The sequence below is a fragment of the Haematobia irritans genome, chromosome 3 (genome assembly GCF_050003625.1).
Source record: "Haematobia irritans isolate KBUSLIRL chromosome 3, ASM5000362v1, whole genome shotgun sequence".
In the NCBI taxonomy this organism is placed as follows: domain Eukaryota; kingdom Metazoa; phylum Arthropoda; class Insecta; order Diptera; family Muscidae; genus Haematobia; species Haematobia irritans.
The window spans coordinates 46981134-47002427 of NC_134399.1; the positions used below are offsets into that span (position 1 = coordinate 46981134).

Genomic DNA, 21294 nt, shown 5'->3' on the forward strand with positions numbered 1-21294 from the left:
GAAGGAATTTTTAATTCTTCCAACCGAAGCATTGTCTGAGAAGCACTTTTATAGTCTTCTTTTAATTCTGAAATTGTTAGCACCATCTCCTCACATCTAGCAGTCACTACGGCATTTACATTATATATCTCATTATCTATGCCATCTTCTTCGCGTAGCTTCCACCTGATTATAACACCTTTGTACTTCTGGCCAAAGGAAATTGATCAGCCCAATTTTTTTCGCTATCATCAAGCATCTTTCTGCTTAGGTTTTCGATTGTTCCCCCGAACAGGCTGACTTTGAAAAAATAGCTTCTTTTTAATTTTTGGAACAAAGTATTTGATTGATTGATCGGTTGCTTCTGAATTTGATTTGTCAATGGTTCCATCTTCAATTTTCTCTGCATTTATAACTGCTTCTTGGTCTGTATTTTGTGAAACACTCTTGCCTCTCAAAACTTTAAAAATCCCAAGCCTTTTTACTTTTATCGAACTCTTCCAATGCACTCTGCATTGTCTGATAGACTTCTACGGCTTGGTTATTAATCTCTCGATAATGTCCTTTAAATCATCGAACATGTTGTCAAAGTGACCTGTAATGAAAGACATTTTTTAATTTTTTTGTAATCAAAATCTCAACTTTAAGTATAAACGGTATTTTCCCGGTTAAATAAAAAAAAACCCATGGAATCATTTTAAACCACATGCAATGCAAATTTGGACTTTCAGATGGTTTCAAAATGGTTTTAAAATCAACCGGTTAATGCCCACAGACTCAAATGCAGCTGAGCTTCAAATAGCTAAATGCATATCTAAAAGGAGCCACAAAGAAAGAAAAAGGACCAATTATTTGGACCAAGGAAGCTGAAAATTCATTCGTCTGCTACGAGACGTCATTTGCTAGAGCTCTCATCCAATTCTTTCTCATGGAAATCATTATTTCCAAATAAACAAATTTAAATATTAATAAATGTGGAAATTGAATTATTTGAAAAAGCTAAACCGACGTAAGAAAATAATTTGACAAAAAAGACAAAACAAATTAGATTTAAAAAATGAAATTTAGAAACGAGTGTCGCCACAATATAATAGGCCAAATAGCGCTTTTTTCGTAAGGCCATTTGGTCACAATTCAAGAAACAAGTTCTTAGAACAAATTTATATAGCTCTTGAACTAATTGAGGCAAGTCCTCAAAATAACAGTTTTTTTCTTCATGCTGTTAGTACAAGTAAAAAAGAAGAAAAAATAAAGGTTTTACCATTAGATTGACTTCGGCATTAATAGGGTTAAGAGTGTATATTTTTAGCACAATTTATAATAACTTGAAATGGGAATGATCCAAAGTACTAGCCTTGGGCAAACCGTTCACCACAGTGATTTGGACTTATCGTTCCTTTTTAGAAAGGAACTTGCTCCTTTAAATCTTTCATTCGTTCCATCTCGTTCTAATAATTCGTACCGATTTTAATATTTGCCAGCACTATCGTCTACTACCATCAGAGGAACTAGAGTCTTTATATCGTTCCATTTAGTTCCTTGGAATAAATTCAATCATTTAACTGTTGACTCCCTTTCACAAGCAAATAGTGGAAGAAGAAGTACATTTATATGAAGAACTATAACAGTTTTGATTAATATTCCGTATTCCACGTATTTTTAAAGGTAAGGTATTTTTTATGAATGAGACATAAATAAGACAAGGAGCTATCTTTGTTTATGGTACCCGTTTACGCTCAATGAACTTTGTTTGGCTTTAGAGAATAATTCTAACAATGGGTCTAAAATTTTTCTAGGGGTGTAGTGGCGTTATTAGTTATTATTTTTTTCTTTAATTCATAAAAACATAATAGCTTTGAATTTAATATACATAGGTATAGGTTTTGTTTGTCATTAATTTTCTATAATTAAAATTGATTATAATAAAAACTTCATAACGATAAGTCAATATCGAATCCTCCGATATTATAATATATAATAAGGGACCTACATCGGTTTGTATATCAAGTACTCCACATTGGCGATCCTGCCAGTTCTAGTTTGCGAAGTCCGTAATTGAATGAATTGCATCAAGTAATAAGACGATTGAATTGCATCAAATAAAAATGTATCAAGGTACAAAGAAAGTGTATCAAAGGTACAGAGATCCTAGCAATTATAAAGAATCAATAGCCCTGCGGTCTTGTCTGATGCTACTTGGACGTGCAAAATATAATTTTGGATAAACATTGAGGATACAATCAAACTGTGTAGCAAACTAAGATATTGGGAATAACACACATCAAGGAGACAACCAAAGATAAATTAGAATTTTTCAAAATAATAGCGAGATAAGCTACAATTGAAGTTTTTTTTTTAATTAAAAATTTCACCACTCACATACGCTGTACATTATACAAACATTGTAGTTTTACAAAAACATTTATAAAATTATTTGTATTGTAAGCGACTAAATCCACTAAACGAAGCCCCCCTAATCTTAATAATGATTTGGAAGTTTCTGCAACATCTATTAAATTACATTCTTTTTGGATGGATCGTCCTAAAGCTTGGTTCATTCACGTTGAAGCGTTATTTGCAAATAAAAGAAGTTCTTGTGACTACGAAGTATGAACATCTGATTATTTCTCTGCCACAAGAACTTATAATAGCTACACTGTTAGAAAAATATGTTTTTCATATGTTCCGATATGAACAAAATGTGTTTCGGGCACGATTTTAAACCACAATATATTTAAGTGCGAACATGTAATGTTCCTAAACTAACACTAAATGTTTGGGACATCTATGTTAATATGTTAGAATATATTATGTTTGGGGCATCAATGTTTCATAAAAATCATATGTGTGAATACAAACATATATAAATTTACAAATTTCGACTAAACATACATATGTTGTGATATTTTATTCAAAGCGACAGAGAGAGTATAGAGAGAAATAGAGATGGAAACCGGGAGAGTTGACGAAAGATATCAATATAACACAGCAAAAGAGTCAAAAGAGAACAATTTCTGTGAAACCGCTTGTATGTTGTTTCGGAAAACTGTTTTATGATAAGGCCAAAAATGTGATATGTTTAAGTCTAAATATTATTTAATTTGAATAAAGAGAATATACATTCTGAACCAAGAGAATAGACATTTGAAAAACAAACAGCTTATGTTTTCGCCTTGAGAGCAGCATTTTATGTATGTGTGGACATGTGTTTTGTTTATCATTTTGGCATTATGGGCACAATTTTTTTCTTGGTTCGTTAAAAGAAATCAGGGGTCTTCATAAAAATAACGAAAGGGCACTATACTCTTTTTAGAGTTGGGACAGTAAAATGAAATAAGGAGGAAATAGTGAAAAATTATACAGTAAAATGTAAAAAAAACAAACTTTAGTTCCTCTTTATTAAAAAGTAGTCCACGAGGAGTTGACGGACACCATCAAATATAAAAGCGGGCATTAAGTTCGAGTTTTACAGCTAAAACAATTTAAAAAGTATATTTTCTTTAAAATGAATTATTAAAGAAAAATAAAAGGAATTTTAGAGCGATGGTGTTAAATGCTAGTAAAAAACTGTTCACTCCTAAATAAATTTATGTTTATATTATAAAATTATGTATGTATGTTTATACTCGACTCCACGTTCTTCTTTTGTTAGTTTTTGAATTCCTTCCAAATTTTAAAGTTTTGTACAAAAACAGTTTTTATTACAAGATTGTTATTTTTGCAATAAAAAATAATATTTTATCCAAAAATCAGTCAATTTCGTTTATATCAAGCACTGTTACTGACTATAAATCGTTAATAACACACATTTCGAAGTTTCATTTAAAAAAGAATTAATATAGTATAAATATAAATGTGTAAATTAAAAAAAAAAAAAAAAAAAAACATGTTCGGTCGGAGCAGGGATTGAACCCACGACCCTTTGCATGCAAGGCAGACATGCTAACCACTGCTCCACGTGGCAAACAAATGTATGTTTCTGTTAAATAATGTTATGTTTGCATGGGCTCGTGGGCGCTGCAAACTATGCTATATAAATGTAACTTACAACGATAATTATCTACTGGTGACTATAACAGCTACGTAGCCCAGTGGATAGTGTGTTTGCTTACAAACTGTATGGTCCTCGGTTCGATTCTCCGTGCAGGCGAAAGGTAAAATTTAAAAAATTTATAAAAGTGAATAATTTCTTCAACATTATTTGTATTACAGAGAAAGGTTCCAATAACTAAAAAATTTCGTGGAAGTGAAAATTACGAGTATGTTAGGGAATGAGCACAATCGTGTTTGGGAAAAATTCTTCCAAGCATATAATATTTTTGGCTCAAAATGCTTCCAAACATATAATATGTTCACATAAAACAAACATATTAATGTTTCGGCAGTATGCAATAATATATGTGCTTCCTGCAAAATATGTTTGGAACATATGTTAAAGAAGCGATTTTTTTTTGAGGGTGTATGATAGATAGATATCATTCGTAATCCTCCGACTGTAGATCGTTATAGCAATCTTAAGAAAAAATTAATTGAGCGTTACACTCTTAGTGAACAGAAACGATTAGATAAATTACTTTCTGAGATCGTTGGGAGATCGTTGACCTTCAGATTTTTTCAGAAGCCCTTAGCTACTAGCGGGTTCATCCATTGACGTCTCTTTTGTGAAAAGTTTGTGGCTCAAGAAATTGCCGAGAATAGGTTCTAACATTTCCAATATACAATGTGCGATAAAATCAACCAAATGTCTTTAGGAATGGCACAAGTGTAAAAGGAGATTGAATCTATCGCTTTGGGAAACATCTGGATTTAGAGAGAATCCAAGAAATCTCACTTCGAATCGAAAATGGTTATGCCGATACCATAATCGCTATGGAGACAAAGCTGACTTTCTTTCGAAATTTGGTTTACTGGTTGATGTTAAGAATAAGAAACTCATAGATGCAATGAACAACACTTCAATAGACACATTAGAGGAACTCAGTCAAATTGCATCACCAAGATTATTTTCGGTTGAAAATAAATACATTAAGATGTTTAAGGAATTTCCATATATTATTACTGCACCTGACTATACAAGAGAGGTCAAAAATTATACGGTTCATAGAATAGAAGCTAGCGGTCATCTCCCTTTTTCGAAACCAAGGAGACTAGATATAACTAAATTAAAAATAGCAAAATCCGAATTCGATGTTATTGTTAATACATAATGTTGTGAGGGATACAGGATCCAAAATCTATGATAATGTCCTTCACATTTGGCAATCAATTTCGAGAATGTTGCACATTTTTCCCCAATCGAAATCGCCATTAGTTAGAGCATACCACCAAATACGCGGAGAGTGACATACCAAAGACCGCGATAACAACACCATTCGGATTGTTTGAGTTTGTAAGGATGCCATTCGACCTCAGAAATGTGGCACAAACGTTTCAAAAATGTATAAATGAGGTATTTGATGGACTAGATTTCACATTTATATATTTAGACGACGTATTAGTAGCGAGTAAAGATGAAAAAGAACATATAAAACATTTAAGAACGATATTTGAAAGGCTAGACAAGTATGGACTCAATAGTATGGACTCGATTTTTTGAGATACAACATTTCATCAAAACCAACCACCGAAAAGGTAGAGGCAATTATGAGTTTTGAGAGGCCAAAGAGTGTGAAACACTTACAGAAGTTTATAGGAATGGTTAATTTTTATCACAAGCACATCCTACAAGCTGCCAAAATGTTGGATCCACTACATAAGATAGTAAATGGTGTTATAAAAAATAAAGAAAAAGACAAGGTGGACGACAGAGGCTGATGAATCATTCCAGCATATTAAGAAAATATTTAGTTCTGACTTACACACAAAAAATTATCACCAAAATTTTTTCAATTAAACACTTGATTGAATTTGGAAACGGGTTCAATTAATATGTTATTTTTTTTTAGATTAGATTATTAATTCAAAATTTTACAAAAAATAAATATGAAAATACATCAATTAGTATATATATTTTCAATTAGATTAATAAAGACAAAATAGTATTTGACAATGTTTCTTGTGAAACGTCTGTCTCTTCTTGTATTTCTTAGTTTCAATTAAATTCGTGTATAAAAAATTGCCTATAATTCATTGCATTTTTTATATAATTTACTAAGTTTGGCCAGCCATTATCATCATGTCCATTTAATATACATATTCGTGTCTGTTCTGGTACACACATGTACAATTTTCGTGTGGTGTCACACTTAAAAGGTGTTCTGGCCAACACTATACACCGTCATAGACCTGAAAAATGTACACGAACATTTCTTTTGTGTAGGCTTAGTGTACAGCCATCGTATGCAAAGTTAGAAGTTTTTATAACTAATAAATAACAGAATCTGAATCTTTAATATGTTTTTTATAAATATTTGCAAATTTTATTGAGAAAGTCACTTATATATGGCAGAAACCACGATTTTAAAAATCCATCTAAAATTTGAACCGAAATTTCCTCTGATTGGTGTATAAATTTTGGGGTTGTTTTAATCAGCTGATTTTCAGTGTGTTCGAAAGTATAATGTTGCCACAATTTTTAAAAGTTAAAAAAAAAGTTTTAAGCAAAATTATCTTTGATTTTTGTGAATACTAGCCGTTTTCCTAAACAAATCAAAGGTCTTTTTGAAAATATAAGGTAATTAAATTATAACTTTTACAAAATCAATGGGCTAAGAAAAGTGAATTTTACCAAATTTATTGCATGAAAAATATGGCATCTTCAATTCTGCAAAGTGTTCTTGGTGCACAAATCACTGAACAATTAAAAAAAACTAACGCCGCCAATATCTTTCTGCACATGGAGGCCGCCACGATAGAAAATTTGTTTGAAATATTATTGTAAATATTTAAGCTATACAAATGAGAAAAAACCTTAACAGAATAGTTAATTATGCTCACTATAATTAAATTTCCTTTAATGTATGGATGTTAAAAACTGTTTGACCAAAACCAAAATAAAAACTTCTCCGCCGTCAAAAACAAAAAAGAGAACGACCCGGCGATTGTTTGTTCATGAGTAACATTGAGGAGGGATAGAAAAAAACAAATCAAAACAGATTTGAAGCATCACGCAATTGTCGCCTTCTTATTTGTTCTCGATAAATTGCTCTTGTCCTTACATTATTCACTGCTAACAAAAATCCGGCAGGCATTTTATGGCTTTGAATTACGCACTTACTTTTATTTTTTTATGTTTATACCGGCAAAATATGTTTTGTTTATAATTTCTGTCTGCAAATAATATGGCTTGCAGAAAAAATCAGCTGTCACATTTTTCGATTAGAAGTCCGAAAAAAGTGTTCACACGTGTGACTCAGAACAACTAACTTTGTGTGTGGTGTATAGTGTGGTGCACAATGCGGTGTGAGCCAGAACAGGCATGATTATTTCATATTGGTTTAAAACAGGTTTCCGGAAATAAGCAACTTTAAATTTCAAAACAAGACAAATTCCTAGGAAGTGCTGAATATTTTCCATAGTATCTGTATTGCAAAGGGTGCATTGTTGTTCTGTCTCATCTACTCCATTCTTGTTTGGGTTCAAGTTTAAAACTCCGCTATCGGTTGAATAATCATCCGTCAAAAATGATTGATATTTGTTACGTTTCAAATTAAAATATTAATTGATTCAATCAATTTGTTAATCAATTCGGAAATAATTATACCCTCCATCATAGGATGGGGGTATATTAACTTTGTCATTCCGTTTGTAACACATCGAAATATTGCTCTAAGACCCCATAAAGTATATATATATTCTGGGTCGTGGTGAAATTCTGAGTCGATCTAAGCATGTCCGTCCGTCCGTCTGTTGAAATCACGCTAACTTCCGAACGAAACAAGCTATCGACTTGAAACTTGGCACAAGTAGTTGTTATCGATGTAGGTCGGATGGTATTGAAAATGGTCCACTTTTACCTATAGCCCCCATATAAAGGGACCCTCAGATTTGGCTTGTGGAGCCTCTAACAGAAGCATATTTCATCCGATCCGGCTGAAATTTGGTATATGGTGTTGGTATATGGTCTCTAACAACCATGCAAAAATTGGTCCACATCGGTCCATAATTATATATAGCGCCCATATTAACCGATCCCCAGATTTGGGTTGCGGAACCTCAAAGAGAAGCAAATTTCATCCGATCCGCCTGAAATTTGGTACATGATATTGGTATACGTACCAAAGCATGCAAGCATGCAAAAATTGGTCCACATCGGTTCATAATTACATATAGCCCCCATATAAACCGATCCCCAGATTTGGCTTGCGAAGTCTCCAAGAGAAGAAAATTTCATCCGATCCGGCTGAAATTTGGTACATGATGTTGGTATATGGTCTGTAACAACCATGCAAAAATTGGTCCATATCGGTCCTTAATTATATATAGCCCCCATATAAACCGATCCCCAGATTTGGCTTGTGGAGCCTCTAAGAGAAGTATATTTCATCCGATCGGGCTGAAATTTGGTACATGGTGTTGGTATATGGTCTCTAACAATCATGCAAAAATTGGTCCACATCGGTCCATAATTATATATAGCCCCCATATAAACCGATCCCCAGATTTGGCTTGCGGAACCTCAAAGAGAAGCAAATTTCAACCGATCCGCTTGAAATTTGGTACATGATATTTGTATATGGTCTCTAACAACCATGCAAAAATTGGTACACATCGGTCCATAATTATATATAGCGCCCATATAGACCGATCCCCAGATTTGGCTTGCGGAGCCTCAAAGAGAAGCAAATTTCATCCGATCCGCCTGAAATTTGGTACATGATATTGGTATATGGTCTCTAACAACCATGCAAAAATTGGTCCACATCGGTTTATAATTATATATAGCCCCCATATAAACCGATCCCCAGATTTGGCTTGCGAAGTCTCCAAGAGAAGCAAATTTCATCCAATCCGGTTGTAATTTGGAACATGGTGTTAGTATATGATCTTTAACAACCGTGCCAGAATTGGTCCATATCGGTCTATAATTATATATAGCCCCCATATAAACCGATCTCCTCTTGGAGGAGCAAAATTCATCCGATCCGGTTCAATTTAGGAACGTGGTGTTAGTATATGGTCGCTAACAACCATACCAAAATTGGTCCAATCACACAAAAATTGGTCCATATCGGCTCATAATCATGGTTGCCACTAGAGCCAAAATTTATTTACCAAAATTTTATTTATATAGAAAATTTTATCAAAATTTTATTTCTAGAGAAAATTTTGTTAAAATTTTATTCGGTTCATAATAAAATTTTCATCATTGTCAAAATTTTATTTCTATAGAAAATTTTGTTCAAATTTTATTCGGTTCATAATCATGGTTGCCACTCGAGCCAAAAATAATCTACCAAGATTTTATTTCTATAGAATATTTTGTCAAAAGTTTATTTCTATAGAAAATTTTGTTAAAATTTTATTTCTGTAGAAATTTTTGTCAAAATTTTCTTTCTATAGAAAATTTTTTTATTTCTATAGAAAATTTTGTGAAAATTTTATTTCGATAGAAAATTTTGTTAAAATTTTATTTCTGTAGAAAATTGTTTGTCAAAATTTTATGTCTACTTTGGCAACTGAATTATATACGTATTGGATCAATCTTTTTTGCTTTAATATATACCACGTATGGACTTACATACAATTTAGAAGATGGTGTTAGGAGGTTTTAAGATTCCTTGCCATCGGCAAGCGTTACCGCAACTTAAGTAATTCGATTGTGGATGGCAGTGTTTAGAAGAAGTTTCTACGCAATCCATGATGGAGGGTACATAAGCTTCGGTCTGGCCGAACTTACGGCCGTATATACTTGTTTTCAATTACAAATGTGATTGAACATTTTTCCGTTTCCAATTACACATGTGATTGATTCAATCACCTTTGTGATTGAATTTGAATAAATTTGAGCAATGGAAAGAGCGAAAAGAGAACAAGAATGGGTATTTATTAAACAATTTATGATGGAGAGATCAGTCTGTGGATGTAACTCGTAACGAACGGTTGGGTTTTTGTTTTTCGCGTAAATTGAAAAACATGATTGGCGACATTCTGTCTTCTGCAATCAAAATGTGTGCATAAATATTTTAAACGCAACAACAAATCATAGCAAAGGGTTGAAATAAATAAAGTGTGCAACAACAAATGGCCATGTGATAAAGGTTTGAAAAAATATATGACAGAACGCATTTGAAATTTATTCTTACCTGTGTTTTTGTTTTGTGGTATTGTAAAAATGGAAAACAATCTACGTTTATTGAAGGTAAGCAATTGTGAATACTGTTTTCGATTGAAGCCTGTTTACATTAAACGGACTAAAATAATATATTTTTTATTCATTTCTTTTAGTGACCGATTTTATTTCGTGAAATTGACCAATCAATCCCATTAACTCCATCATTTTATCAAATACACTAGGTCACAAATAACAAAATTTTCTCTGTTATTTGTTTCTAGCATATTTTTTCTCATTGATTTTGACCTACTAAACACGAAAATGAGTTTTAAAAAAATTGGTTTTCGAGATACAAATTTTTGAACTTTTTTTTTAATTTTTGGAGGTACACTTACAATTTTGAGCATATCTTTCGTCTTATTTGACCTATTTGATCCCAGTGCTACTCAAATTAAAGAAAAAATAAAGCCGTCTACAACTCATTCTCAAAAAATTTTCAAATCGGGTAAGTAGTTTGGATGTTGGCGGCTTAAAAAGTTAAAAAACGGCGTTTTTTTAGTAAAAATGTGGCAGAAAAATACATATAAAAATTCAAATAAAATAAAAAACACGATGCTAACTTCAATTTTGGTTTTTTGCGTATAGCTGAAATTTTTACAAAGAAAATAAGCCCTTATTTAACAAAATCTAACAACAAATACCGGACAAAGAGCGGACGAAAGATATGCTCAAAATTGTTTATTCTGTTTACTTTCAGAAAAACTAATTTAGCTTACAGGCTGCTGATTTATTGGAAATCTAGGCGCATCTACATATTAGAAGGAACATGCTGACATGATTATTATGATAAGGAAGATAATGATTTATACAGTTTATTTTTCACCCTATAGTTTTATATGTTAATTGTATGTGTAACTTATATTACAACAAAACACACAAATGACAAGAACCAAATTTATTTGTCTATTGCATAATTCAAAAAATAATAAAGTATTGAATATGTTTTATAAGAAACACATATTTTCTTTTATTTCAAATAAAACTAAATACGATTTTGGGTGCGCAATATATACATTTTTTGATTGAAATTTATAGCCAATTTCAATTAATTATTTAATTGAATGAATCAAATAGTTGATTGATTTTTGTCGCGAAATTAAATAAAATTTTAATTGATTCAATTAAACTGTGATTGAATTTTATGTTAAAAATCAATCACGTTTTTAATTGATTCCGTGATAAAAGTCAATTACATTTTTAATTGAAAATTGTGTTGGTTTTCAGTCCAAATGGGTGAATGATACTATCATTTTCGTCATTGAAGACATTTCAATTAAAAAAATGATTGAATCCGCGATTTTCGTGATTGAAATAAAAAAAAAAATTGGTGTGCACTATTAAATCATATGAATCCAAAAGCAAAACTTTATTTATTTATTGATTTCTTTTTGGGAACCTAACACAAGAAGAACTTAATCTTTTTATTAGTGCTAGGTAGAATTTAAATGAGATATATCAATTGAACAAGTATTTTAATTTAAGCTAGTTTAATAAAAAATTATTACAATAAATTCACAATTTCTAAACAAAGTATTTAGAAAGCTCCGCTTTAAAGTACGATGTATTATTCAGCGTTTGTAGATGATTAGGAAGATTGTTCCAAAGACGTATTGTAAGTACGAAGAATTGTCTTTCTGATAAAAGACTTTTGAAGCGCATTTGGTTCATCCTTTTGCCACGATTAGAGCGGGCAAATATAATTTTGTAATAATTAAGTATAAGACGTAAGACGGTTCTAAGTAAGTAAGACGGTTCTTGAGAATATATGACTCTTTGTAATAATATCAAATTTTTATATTTCAACAAGTTCTCGAAGGTCATGTTGTATATTTTCTAAGAATCTTGAGAAATTCTATCAAATCTACGTTTATTGAAAACATAACGAGCAATATTTTTGTATTTATTTGAGTTTTGAGCGGTCTATATACGAACAGTTAAAGAAAATCTCGCTGCCGTATAGAAGAACAGGTATAAAATATGTTTTTGCCAGCTCATACGTACAGCAAATGGTGTCGATGTCTGTACTACCCACAGGTTTGGAAGCATTCCATGAACTTTTCCAGCCACTGCATTAATGTGATTACTCCAGGTTAGTTTGTTGTTGAAAATTATTCCAAAATTTGAGGATGATAGTACAATATTAATTTCGCAGTCATTCAAGACAAATGTAATGTCGGATGGTAAAGTAGTGTTCTGCTTCGGACATTTAGGTTTGCTTGGATTAATGCACAAACCATTGTTAATCGCCCAAGTGTTTATTTATTATTAAACCGTCGAACTGAACGGACGTGTTTTCTAATAGCGGAGTATTTCATCGTAATAAGTACTTATTATGATTTTCACGTGTGGTGGAAATAATAAATCACCATGCAGCGAAATTCAAAGTCATCCCCTGGGTTGCTAACTTCAGGGCCCAGTGGACGGGTAACGACTGAAGTTACAAATTTGGGCAGCGACCAAGAGTCAGGCCCAATTAGTCGACCTGTATACGGGTCGACTGGCGGTGACACTTTGGCAAGTCAAACCTTTTCTAAGGTGACGACATCAAAAGGAGGCAATCCCTCTCGAAAGAGATTCAAGGAACGAAGAAATGCTTTGTTTATCCTAAAGAAATTAGGATCAGTCGACCCAAGCAAGTTGTCGGCTAAGCAAAGCGATTCCTTAAAATGGGCTCAAGGAATTCTTGAAGCTGGAAAAAGAGAACGATCACCGGATGAGCTGCCATCCTCTAAACGGGATCAAAGATCGTTTGCCTCAGTTGCAAAAGACAGCCTTGTGATGGCTATTATTAATAAAGGAGCATTGGACGGTATGATTCCAAGGCAAAAATGGGGGGAAATTGAGAACGCGATGTCTGGTGTCTACTCAAAGGTGCGAAAAAAGTTTCCCGGACCAAGTCCTCGACGGCAAGATGCTGGATGGTATCAAGGACGATATAAGTAAATAGCTTTTGCGGACCAGAGGTCTATGGATTGCTTTAAAGCTGCATTGATGCTAATTGGTGAAGTTTGGGAAGGAGCTGCTTTGGAGTAAGTCGATAAAAAAGACATACCGGCTAAACCTAGAGCACATGCATGGATACCGGCAAACCCTCCTGATCCTGAGTCAATACTAGAGAGACTAAAAGAATGTAACCCAGATCTTCCAACCGCCGATTGGAAGGTTGGTTGTTTGGATGAGGTGGATGGACCAAGACGACATGCAGTGTTTATATTAAACATAGAGTCGCTGCCACATCTAGCCCAGACCCAAGGACGTGTAAGTTATGGCTTTCATGATATCCATATGAAGGTATACAAAAGCGATCAGCCAAAGGATTCCCAAACGGACAAGCCTCCGGTAGAGTCAGCAGTGAAAAAATCTCTTACCGAAGCCGAAGGAGACATAAAACCTGCAGACTATGGCGAAAATCATATGCGGGATGTTTCTACAGGCTCAAACCTCACCAAAGCTGAACCGCGGTATGTTGCGAGAGTCACCGAGATCTGTGTAGAGGAAGCCCTTGATGACTCAATTGAAGCGGCTGATGTGACGGTGGTTGAAAATTTGGATGGTTCTACGGTTCCTCCAGATAAATCTTCACCATTGTAAGGCCGCTTGTGTTGCCTTAAAAGTTCTCCTGATGAAAGGAGACATAGATATAGTTCTTACACAAGAACCATACATATATAAGAACAAGATCTGTGAATTAAGCACTCCGGGTTTCAAACTTTTGCATAATACCGGTAACGATATAAATCGAGCATGTATAATTGCTAAAAACGAACTAAACTTGTTTCTGCTTCCTTCATTGAGCTATGCAGACACTGTCGTAGCCAGTCTAGAGATATCCAAATGCAAACATTGGGTATCTTCGGTCTACATGGGACATGATAGGGAGATGCCACCCTGTGCCGTTAAGACCTTAGTTGAGGAGTCACTAAAAACAAAGACAAAACTCATTATGGGATGCGATGCAAATGCACATCATAGTATTTGGGGAAGTAGTGATCTAATGCAAGGGGAGAGTCGCTAATAGAGTTTATTTTGCGTACTAACCTGGTACACAGAAAACAATTTCACGAAATTTTTTCCAATTAAAATTTTAATTGAGTTTTAAAAAATATTCAATTAAGAATTTAATTGAATCAACAAATTTTTTAATTGAAACAAAAATCAATCACAAAAATTAATAGTATCAATTAATTTTTTAATTGGGTCAATTAATTTTTTAATTGACCTTCAATTAATTTTTTAATTGATACTATCATTTCTGTGATTGAAGACATTTCAATTAAAAAATTAATTGGATCAATTAATTTCGTGATTGAATCAGAAAAAAAAATTTTTGTGTGTAGTTTGCAATAAGGGAGATGCACCAACCTTCGTCACCAGAAACAGGCAAGAGGTTTTGGACGTCACGTTGACCTCTCCGGAACTGAATGATAAGATATCTGAGTGGCAAGTTTTGAGGGAACATAGCTTCCCAGATCATCGCTACATCAGTTTAAGATTGGCTGTTCGTACTTCAAAGACCATATTTCCGCCAAATGTTAGGAAAGCTGATTGGAATAGGTATAGAATCGTTCCATTTGATGATACCGGAAATGCCAGAGACAAATATGAGCACTGTGCAAGATATCGAACACGCAGTGGAGCGGATTACTAAGGCCTTCAACATGTCACTGAAAGCTGCTTGCCCTAGAGGAAAGCCAAAATCGGCCGCCATGGTGGACTACGGAGTTAAGTAATATGAGGAAATCCTGCAGGAAGCTCTTTAACAAAGCAAAGTCCACAAGAGCTCCGGAGGATTGGGACACTTACAAGATAAATCTGAGAGCATATAAACGAAAACTGAGAAGGTCTCAACAAAACTCTTGGGATGATTACTGTAGCAGTATTGAGAATACGTCAGAGGCTTCCAGACTAGGGAAGGTTCTAGCATCCACCAACTCCGCTCCAGGTTTCATTAAAACATCAGAGGGCAATTGGACGATTGGACAGAAGGTCTCAACAAAACTCTTGGAATGATTACTGTAGCAGTATTGAGAATACGTCAGAGGCTTCCAGACTACGGAAGGTTCTAGCATCCACCAACTCCGCTCCAGGTTTCATTAAAACATCGGAGGGCAATTGGACAACGTCCAGTGAGGAGTCGCTGGAGGTACTATTGGACACACATTTTCCTGGAAATCAGACGGTTGAACCAGGTTCTGGCGGTGCCACAGTGGCTCAGCGGTCGTTTCCTATCGAGGAAATTGTATCGGAACCTAGAATACAATGGGCTTTAAATAGCTTTGGACCATTCAAATCCCCCGGACCTGATGGAATTATTCCGGCGGAATTTCAAGCAGTGGCTGAAAGAATTATCCCCTGGTTGACGGTGATATATAAACGATAGAAACAAAAGTCGTTTTCATACCTACAGCGGGAAAAGCCTCTCACTCGAGTGCGAAGGATTTCCGACCAATCAGCTTATCCTCATTCCTACTTAAGACCCTGGAGAGGATGATAGACATGTATCTTAGAACTAGCGTGGATTCAAGTTTGCTCTCGAAACGACAGCATGCATACTCGAAGGGCAGGTCTACTGAGACCGCATTGCATGAACTAGTCAGCTCTATTGAAAGCTCGCTATCTGTCAAAGAATACACAATCGTGGCGTTTCTAGACATCGAAGGGGCGTTCAATAATATCCGTCCGAGCTCGATATAATGGACTGACTACTCTGAATGTTGATCCAGGTATACTTAGGCTGTTAGACGAAATTTTAATAAAGAGACGTATTTCAGCCACACTAGGACAATCAAACATACAAAGGTATGTGAACAGAGGCACTCCCCAAGGAGGAGTTCTATCACCTCTTCTTTGGAATGTTGCTATAAACAACCTTCTGGTTTCCCTAGAAAAAGAGAGGATAAAAGTGGTGGCATACGCAGATGATGTGGCGTGGTGTACACATACCACGGGGAATAAAAGATATATCGATTTCTATACTGATGGCTCCAAATTGAATGGACGAGTGGGGTTCTGAGTATATTCTAAAGATCTGGGAATTCGAATGGCGAAAAGATTACCTAATCACTAGGACAAGCAAACATACAAAGGTATGTGAACAGAGGCACTCCCCAAGGAGGAGTTCTATCACCTCTTCTTTGGAATGTTGCTATAAACAACCTTCTGGTTTCCCTAGAAAAAGAAAGGATAAAAGTGGTGGCATACGCAGATGATGTGGCGTGGTGTACACAGATCCCGGGGAATAAAAGATATATAGATTTCTATACTGATGGCTCCAAATTGAATGGACAAGTGGGGTTCTGAGTATATTCTAAAGATCTGGAAATTCGAATAGCGAAAAGATTACCTAATCACTGTAGTGTTTTTCAGGCTGAAATATTGGCAATAAAAGAGGCAACACCGTTATCCCCATTTGCATTGTCTGACATTTGTCTATATGACCGAAAAATTTATTCAATTGTTCTATCGTCATCATTCGTAGAGAGCGATCACCATGTCGGCATCTAACATAAACATATCCATGCATTGTATACACAGCCGATAATTTGTTTGCCTCTTATATTTTAATGCTGCTTGAAGAACTTTGAAGTTGTTGCTAGTTAAATCTTCATTAACATAGAAGTGTTTGTTTCAATCGAAGCCAAGAGCGTAAAGTTGGAGCTGTGATTTGTTTTGTCGCTTATATTGAGAAATTGAACGAAGAACAAAGTTTCTATCATTTGCGGAGACAAGTTTCACTAATATGACTCCATCTATATCATTACTTTTTTGTTGTTGATACGTTCAATCGACTTGACATACGGTTGTTTTATATTAAAAGAGTTGCAAATATTGTTAAACAATAGATTCAAATTTTCATTTTCTTGAAAAGGAACATTTGTTATGCGTAGATTGGTCGTTTTGCTGTCGTATACTGAAGATTTTAGTTCCAATATTTCACTTTCCATTTGGACAATTTTTTGCAGAGAGTTTTCAAGTTTATCAATTCTCTCCGATAGTTTTACATAGTCATCATTAATTTTTATTACTTTATTCTCAAGTGATTGAAGCGCATCGTTAATACTTTAACATATCGCTCTATATTTGCCATCATAATTTCATTTTGTTTGGCAAATTTTAATACAATCAGCTGAATTATTATCGGTGATTTGTTATAATGCGATGTGGGCGTGTGTATATTAGGTTTTCTAAGAGTGGTTGGAGTTGAGAAACCTTTTTGTTGTTGTTTTGAAGACATTTTAGATGTTTTACTTTGTTGTTGTCAGAAAAACAGTCATTTGTTGTTTTGTGTTATAATCAATGTTTCGCACAGCGGATTAACAAATTTCATTGACTGTTGATGCTTCAAATATAACTGTGGGCGGGATTTTGGAGCAAAGAATAGACGATGTCAAAGAACGTGTAGCTTTTTATTCGAAAAAACTTTCGGGTGCAGAAAGAAAATACAGTTCGTTCGACATGGAATTGTTAGCCATCTACTTGAATATTAAACAAACTAGAGGTTTGGCAATTTACAGTATTTACGGATCATAAACTTCTAACTAACGTGAACTGAAGGTGTTGCTTGATAGTAATATGAGACAGTACAATTTTATAAGAGAGAGAGAGAGAGAGAGAGAGAGAGAGAGTCGTCGGGGGAATATTGTATTGGCGTTATTAGTTATTATTTTTATAGATAATACTTTATATTCTTTAATTCATAAAAACATAATAGCTTTGAAATTAATATATATAGGTATTGTTTTTGTTTGTCATTAATTTTCTATAATTAAAATTGATTATAATAAAAACTTCATAACGATAAGTCAATATCGAATCCTCTGATATTATAATATATAACAAGGGACCTACATCGGTTTGTATATCAAGTACTCCACAGGGGGTTCGTAAGCATCACGAGTGATTTCTTTGCAATTTATCTAATGAACATTAATAAAACACAAAATTTTAAACATGTGATCTTAAAATATTTTATTTTTATAACTTTCAGGTGTGAAGTTTGTAATTGGGGGCGACAGGGAAAATAGAACTCCTACTAACGAATCCGTCGAGAATGCTACAAATTGGGAAAATATATGGTCATGTCAAACAGCAATACCTATATATCACATGGCATTTAGCCCTGATGGGACCTTATTTGCAACTTGTGGTCGCAACGACAGACTTGTTAAGATCTGGTATGAGAATAAGCAAAGTAAGTACTACATAGTTTGATAGATATATTTGTATAAATTGGTACCTATTTTGTGGGTTCGAATTAGTTTCAAAGGGTTATATAATCCCGTGGAAACTTTGTGTTCAAGAAGTTCATTGAATTAATTTGTTTGGGATGTGGAAGTTAACCTAAAATCCACAATGAATGTTACGAATTCCATCATTTCAACTTTGTGTTCAAGAAGTTCATTGAATTAATTTGTTTGGGGATGTGGAAGTTAACTCAAAATCCACAATGAATATTAAGAATTTCATTGTATCGACATTTAACAAATTTCGCTTATTGCCTTTTTATACCCTCAACCATAGGATGGGGGTCATTCCGTTTGTAACACATCGAAATATTGCTCTAAGACCCCATAAAGTATATATATTCTGGGTCGTGGTTAAATTCTAAGTCGATCTGAGCATGTCCGTCCGTCCGTCTGTTGAAATCACGCTAACTTCCGAGCGAAACAAGCTATCGACTTGAAACTTGGCACAAGTAGTTGTTATTGATGTAGGTTGGATGGTATTGCAAATGGGCCATATCGGTCCACTTTTACGTATAGCCCCCATATAAACGGACCCCCAAATTTGGCTTGCGAGGCCTCTAAGAAAGCAAATTTTATCCGATCCGGTTGAAATTTGGTACACGGTGTTAGTATATGGTCTCTAACAACCATGCAAAAATTGGTCCATATCGGTCCATAATTATATATAGCCCCCATATAAGCCGATCCTCAGATTTGACCTCCGGTGCCTTTTGGAGAAGCAAAATTCATCCGATCTGGTTGAAATTCTGTACGTGGTGGTAGTATATGATATTTAATCATCCGATCCGGCTGAAATTTGGTACATGGTATTAGTATATGGTCTCTAACAACCATGCAAAAATTGGTCCACATCGGTCCATAATTATATATAGCCCCCATATAAACCGATCACCAGATTTGACCTCCGGACCCTCTTGGAAGACCAAAATTCATCTGATTCAGTTGAAATTTGGCACGTGGTGTTAATATATGGCCTCAAACTCCCATGCAAGAATTGGTCGAAATCGGTCCGTAATTATATATAGGCCCCATATAAACCGATGCCCAGATTTGACCTCCAGAGCCCCTTGGAAAAGCAAAATTCTTCCCATTCGGTTGAAATTTGGTACGTGATGTTAGTATATGGTATCCAACAACCATGCAGGAATTGGTTCCTATCAGCCCATAATTATATATAGCTCCCATATAAACCGATCCCCAGCTTTGACCTCCGGTGCCTTTTGGAGAAGCAAAATTCATCCGATCTGCTTGAAATTTGATACGTGGTGATCGTATATGATATTTAACAACCATGCCAAAAGTGGTCCACAACCCAAGTATTTCGATTGTGGATGACAGTCTTTCGTAGAAGTTTCTACGCAATCCATGGTGGAGGGTACATAAGATTCGGCCTGGCCGAACTTACGGCCGTATATACTTGTTCACTTTAGCGAAGTCTTATCGAAACCGGCATGAGAGACGGACGTCTTTTACATTTCGGTAGCGAGCCTAAACTTCGAGCGTTCAACTCGTTTTTCAATTGTTAATAAATTTAATTACTTTTCGCAACAAGTGGTAAAAAGTCATCTTATTCTGAGAAAAGGGAGCCACCGTGGTGCAATGGTTAGCATGCACGCCTTGCATACACAAGGTCGTGGGTTCGATTCCTGCTACGAGCGAACACCTAAAAGTTTTTCAGCGGTGGATTATCCCACCTCAGTAATGCTGGTGACATTTCTGAGGGTTTCAAAATTTCTCTAAGTGGTTTCACTGGAATGTGGAACGCCGTTCGGACTCGGCTATAAAATGGAGGTCCCTTGTCATTGAGCTTAACATGGAATCGGGCAGCACTCAGTGATAAGAGAGAAGTTCACCAATGTGGTATCACAATGGACTGAGTAGTCTAAGTGAGCCTGATACATCGGGGTGCCACATAACCTAACCTAACCTATTCTGAGAAAAACACCTTTCACATAACATGAGTGAGCTTTATGCTTCAAACTCATATTCATTAAATAATTCTAGTGAAAAAACAATAAAAAGAAAAAGAACAACTAACAACAACATGGAGACAAACCCCAATAAACAATTGAGGAGTAATTACTACTCAATAGTAGACAATGAGAAAAAATTTCGCTGCGACGAAACACTCTTGTCAAAATTTAAAGAACACGTGCAAGAAAATGTAAACAATCATCAATGGAAACAACAAACATGAATGAATCTCAAAATTATCATATGGATTCTCCGAGCACCTCGGCTGCTGCTGCTGCTGCAGCAAATAGTACCCAACAACACCCCCAATCCGTGAAAGGGAATACTCAAAACAAAAAGGGAAAGATACCACCCATTCATATCTTCGATATCGATTCAAAGGAATTGATTTCATTTCTTAAAAATGGTTTGAGCATAGATGATTTCCAGATAAAAGAATTTAATACAATGAATAAAAAAATTGTTCTCTTTTTGAATTCAATAGAAAAAATTATTCGTGTTAAAACGTATTTAGAGAATACAAATACAAAATTTCCACAGTGCATCGAACTGCTACCTACAAAGAAGATGCGTGAAATGCAACGAAGAGCACAAAGTAGGAAAATGCAAAATCCAAAACGAACTCAAATAATCCAGCCATAATCAATGAAAATGTTAATAGCTTTAGCAATGATATAAATATTTCTTTTATTGAAAATCTTAAACATTCTATTGATAATTTAGCCAACCAAATTACAAATTTTCAAAGACAACTTAATATACAAACAGCTAGAATTGATACACTGTTTTTTTTCCTTGACGTGTAATGACTCAACATACTGA

At 34.6% G+C, this 21294-nt stretch overlaps 1 protein-coding gene across 1 annotated transcript in view; it reads left to right on the top strand.

Moving 5' to 3' along the window:
* Window positions 1-21294, top strand: part of Rbcn-3A (rabconnectin-3 alpha) — a 668488-nt gene that overhangs the window by 98467 nt on the left and 548727 nt on the right. Inside the window, exon 4 of the mRNA XM_075299033.1 lies at window positions 18240-18443. Within this exon, the coding sequence (XP_075155148.1) occupies window positions 18240-18443 (204 nt within the window). The remainder of the gene's footprint in view (window positions 1-18239; window positions 18444-21294) is intronic.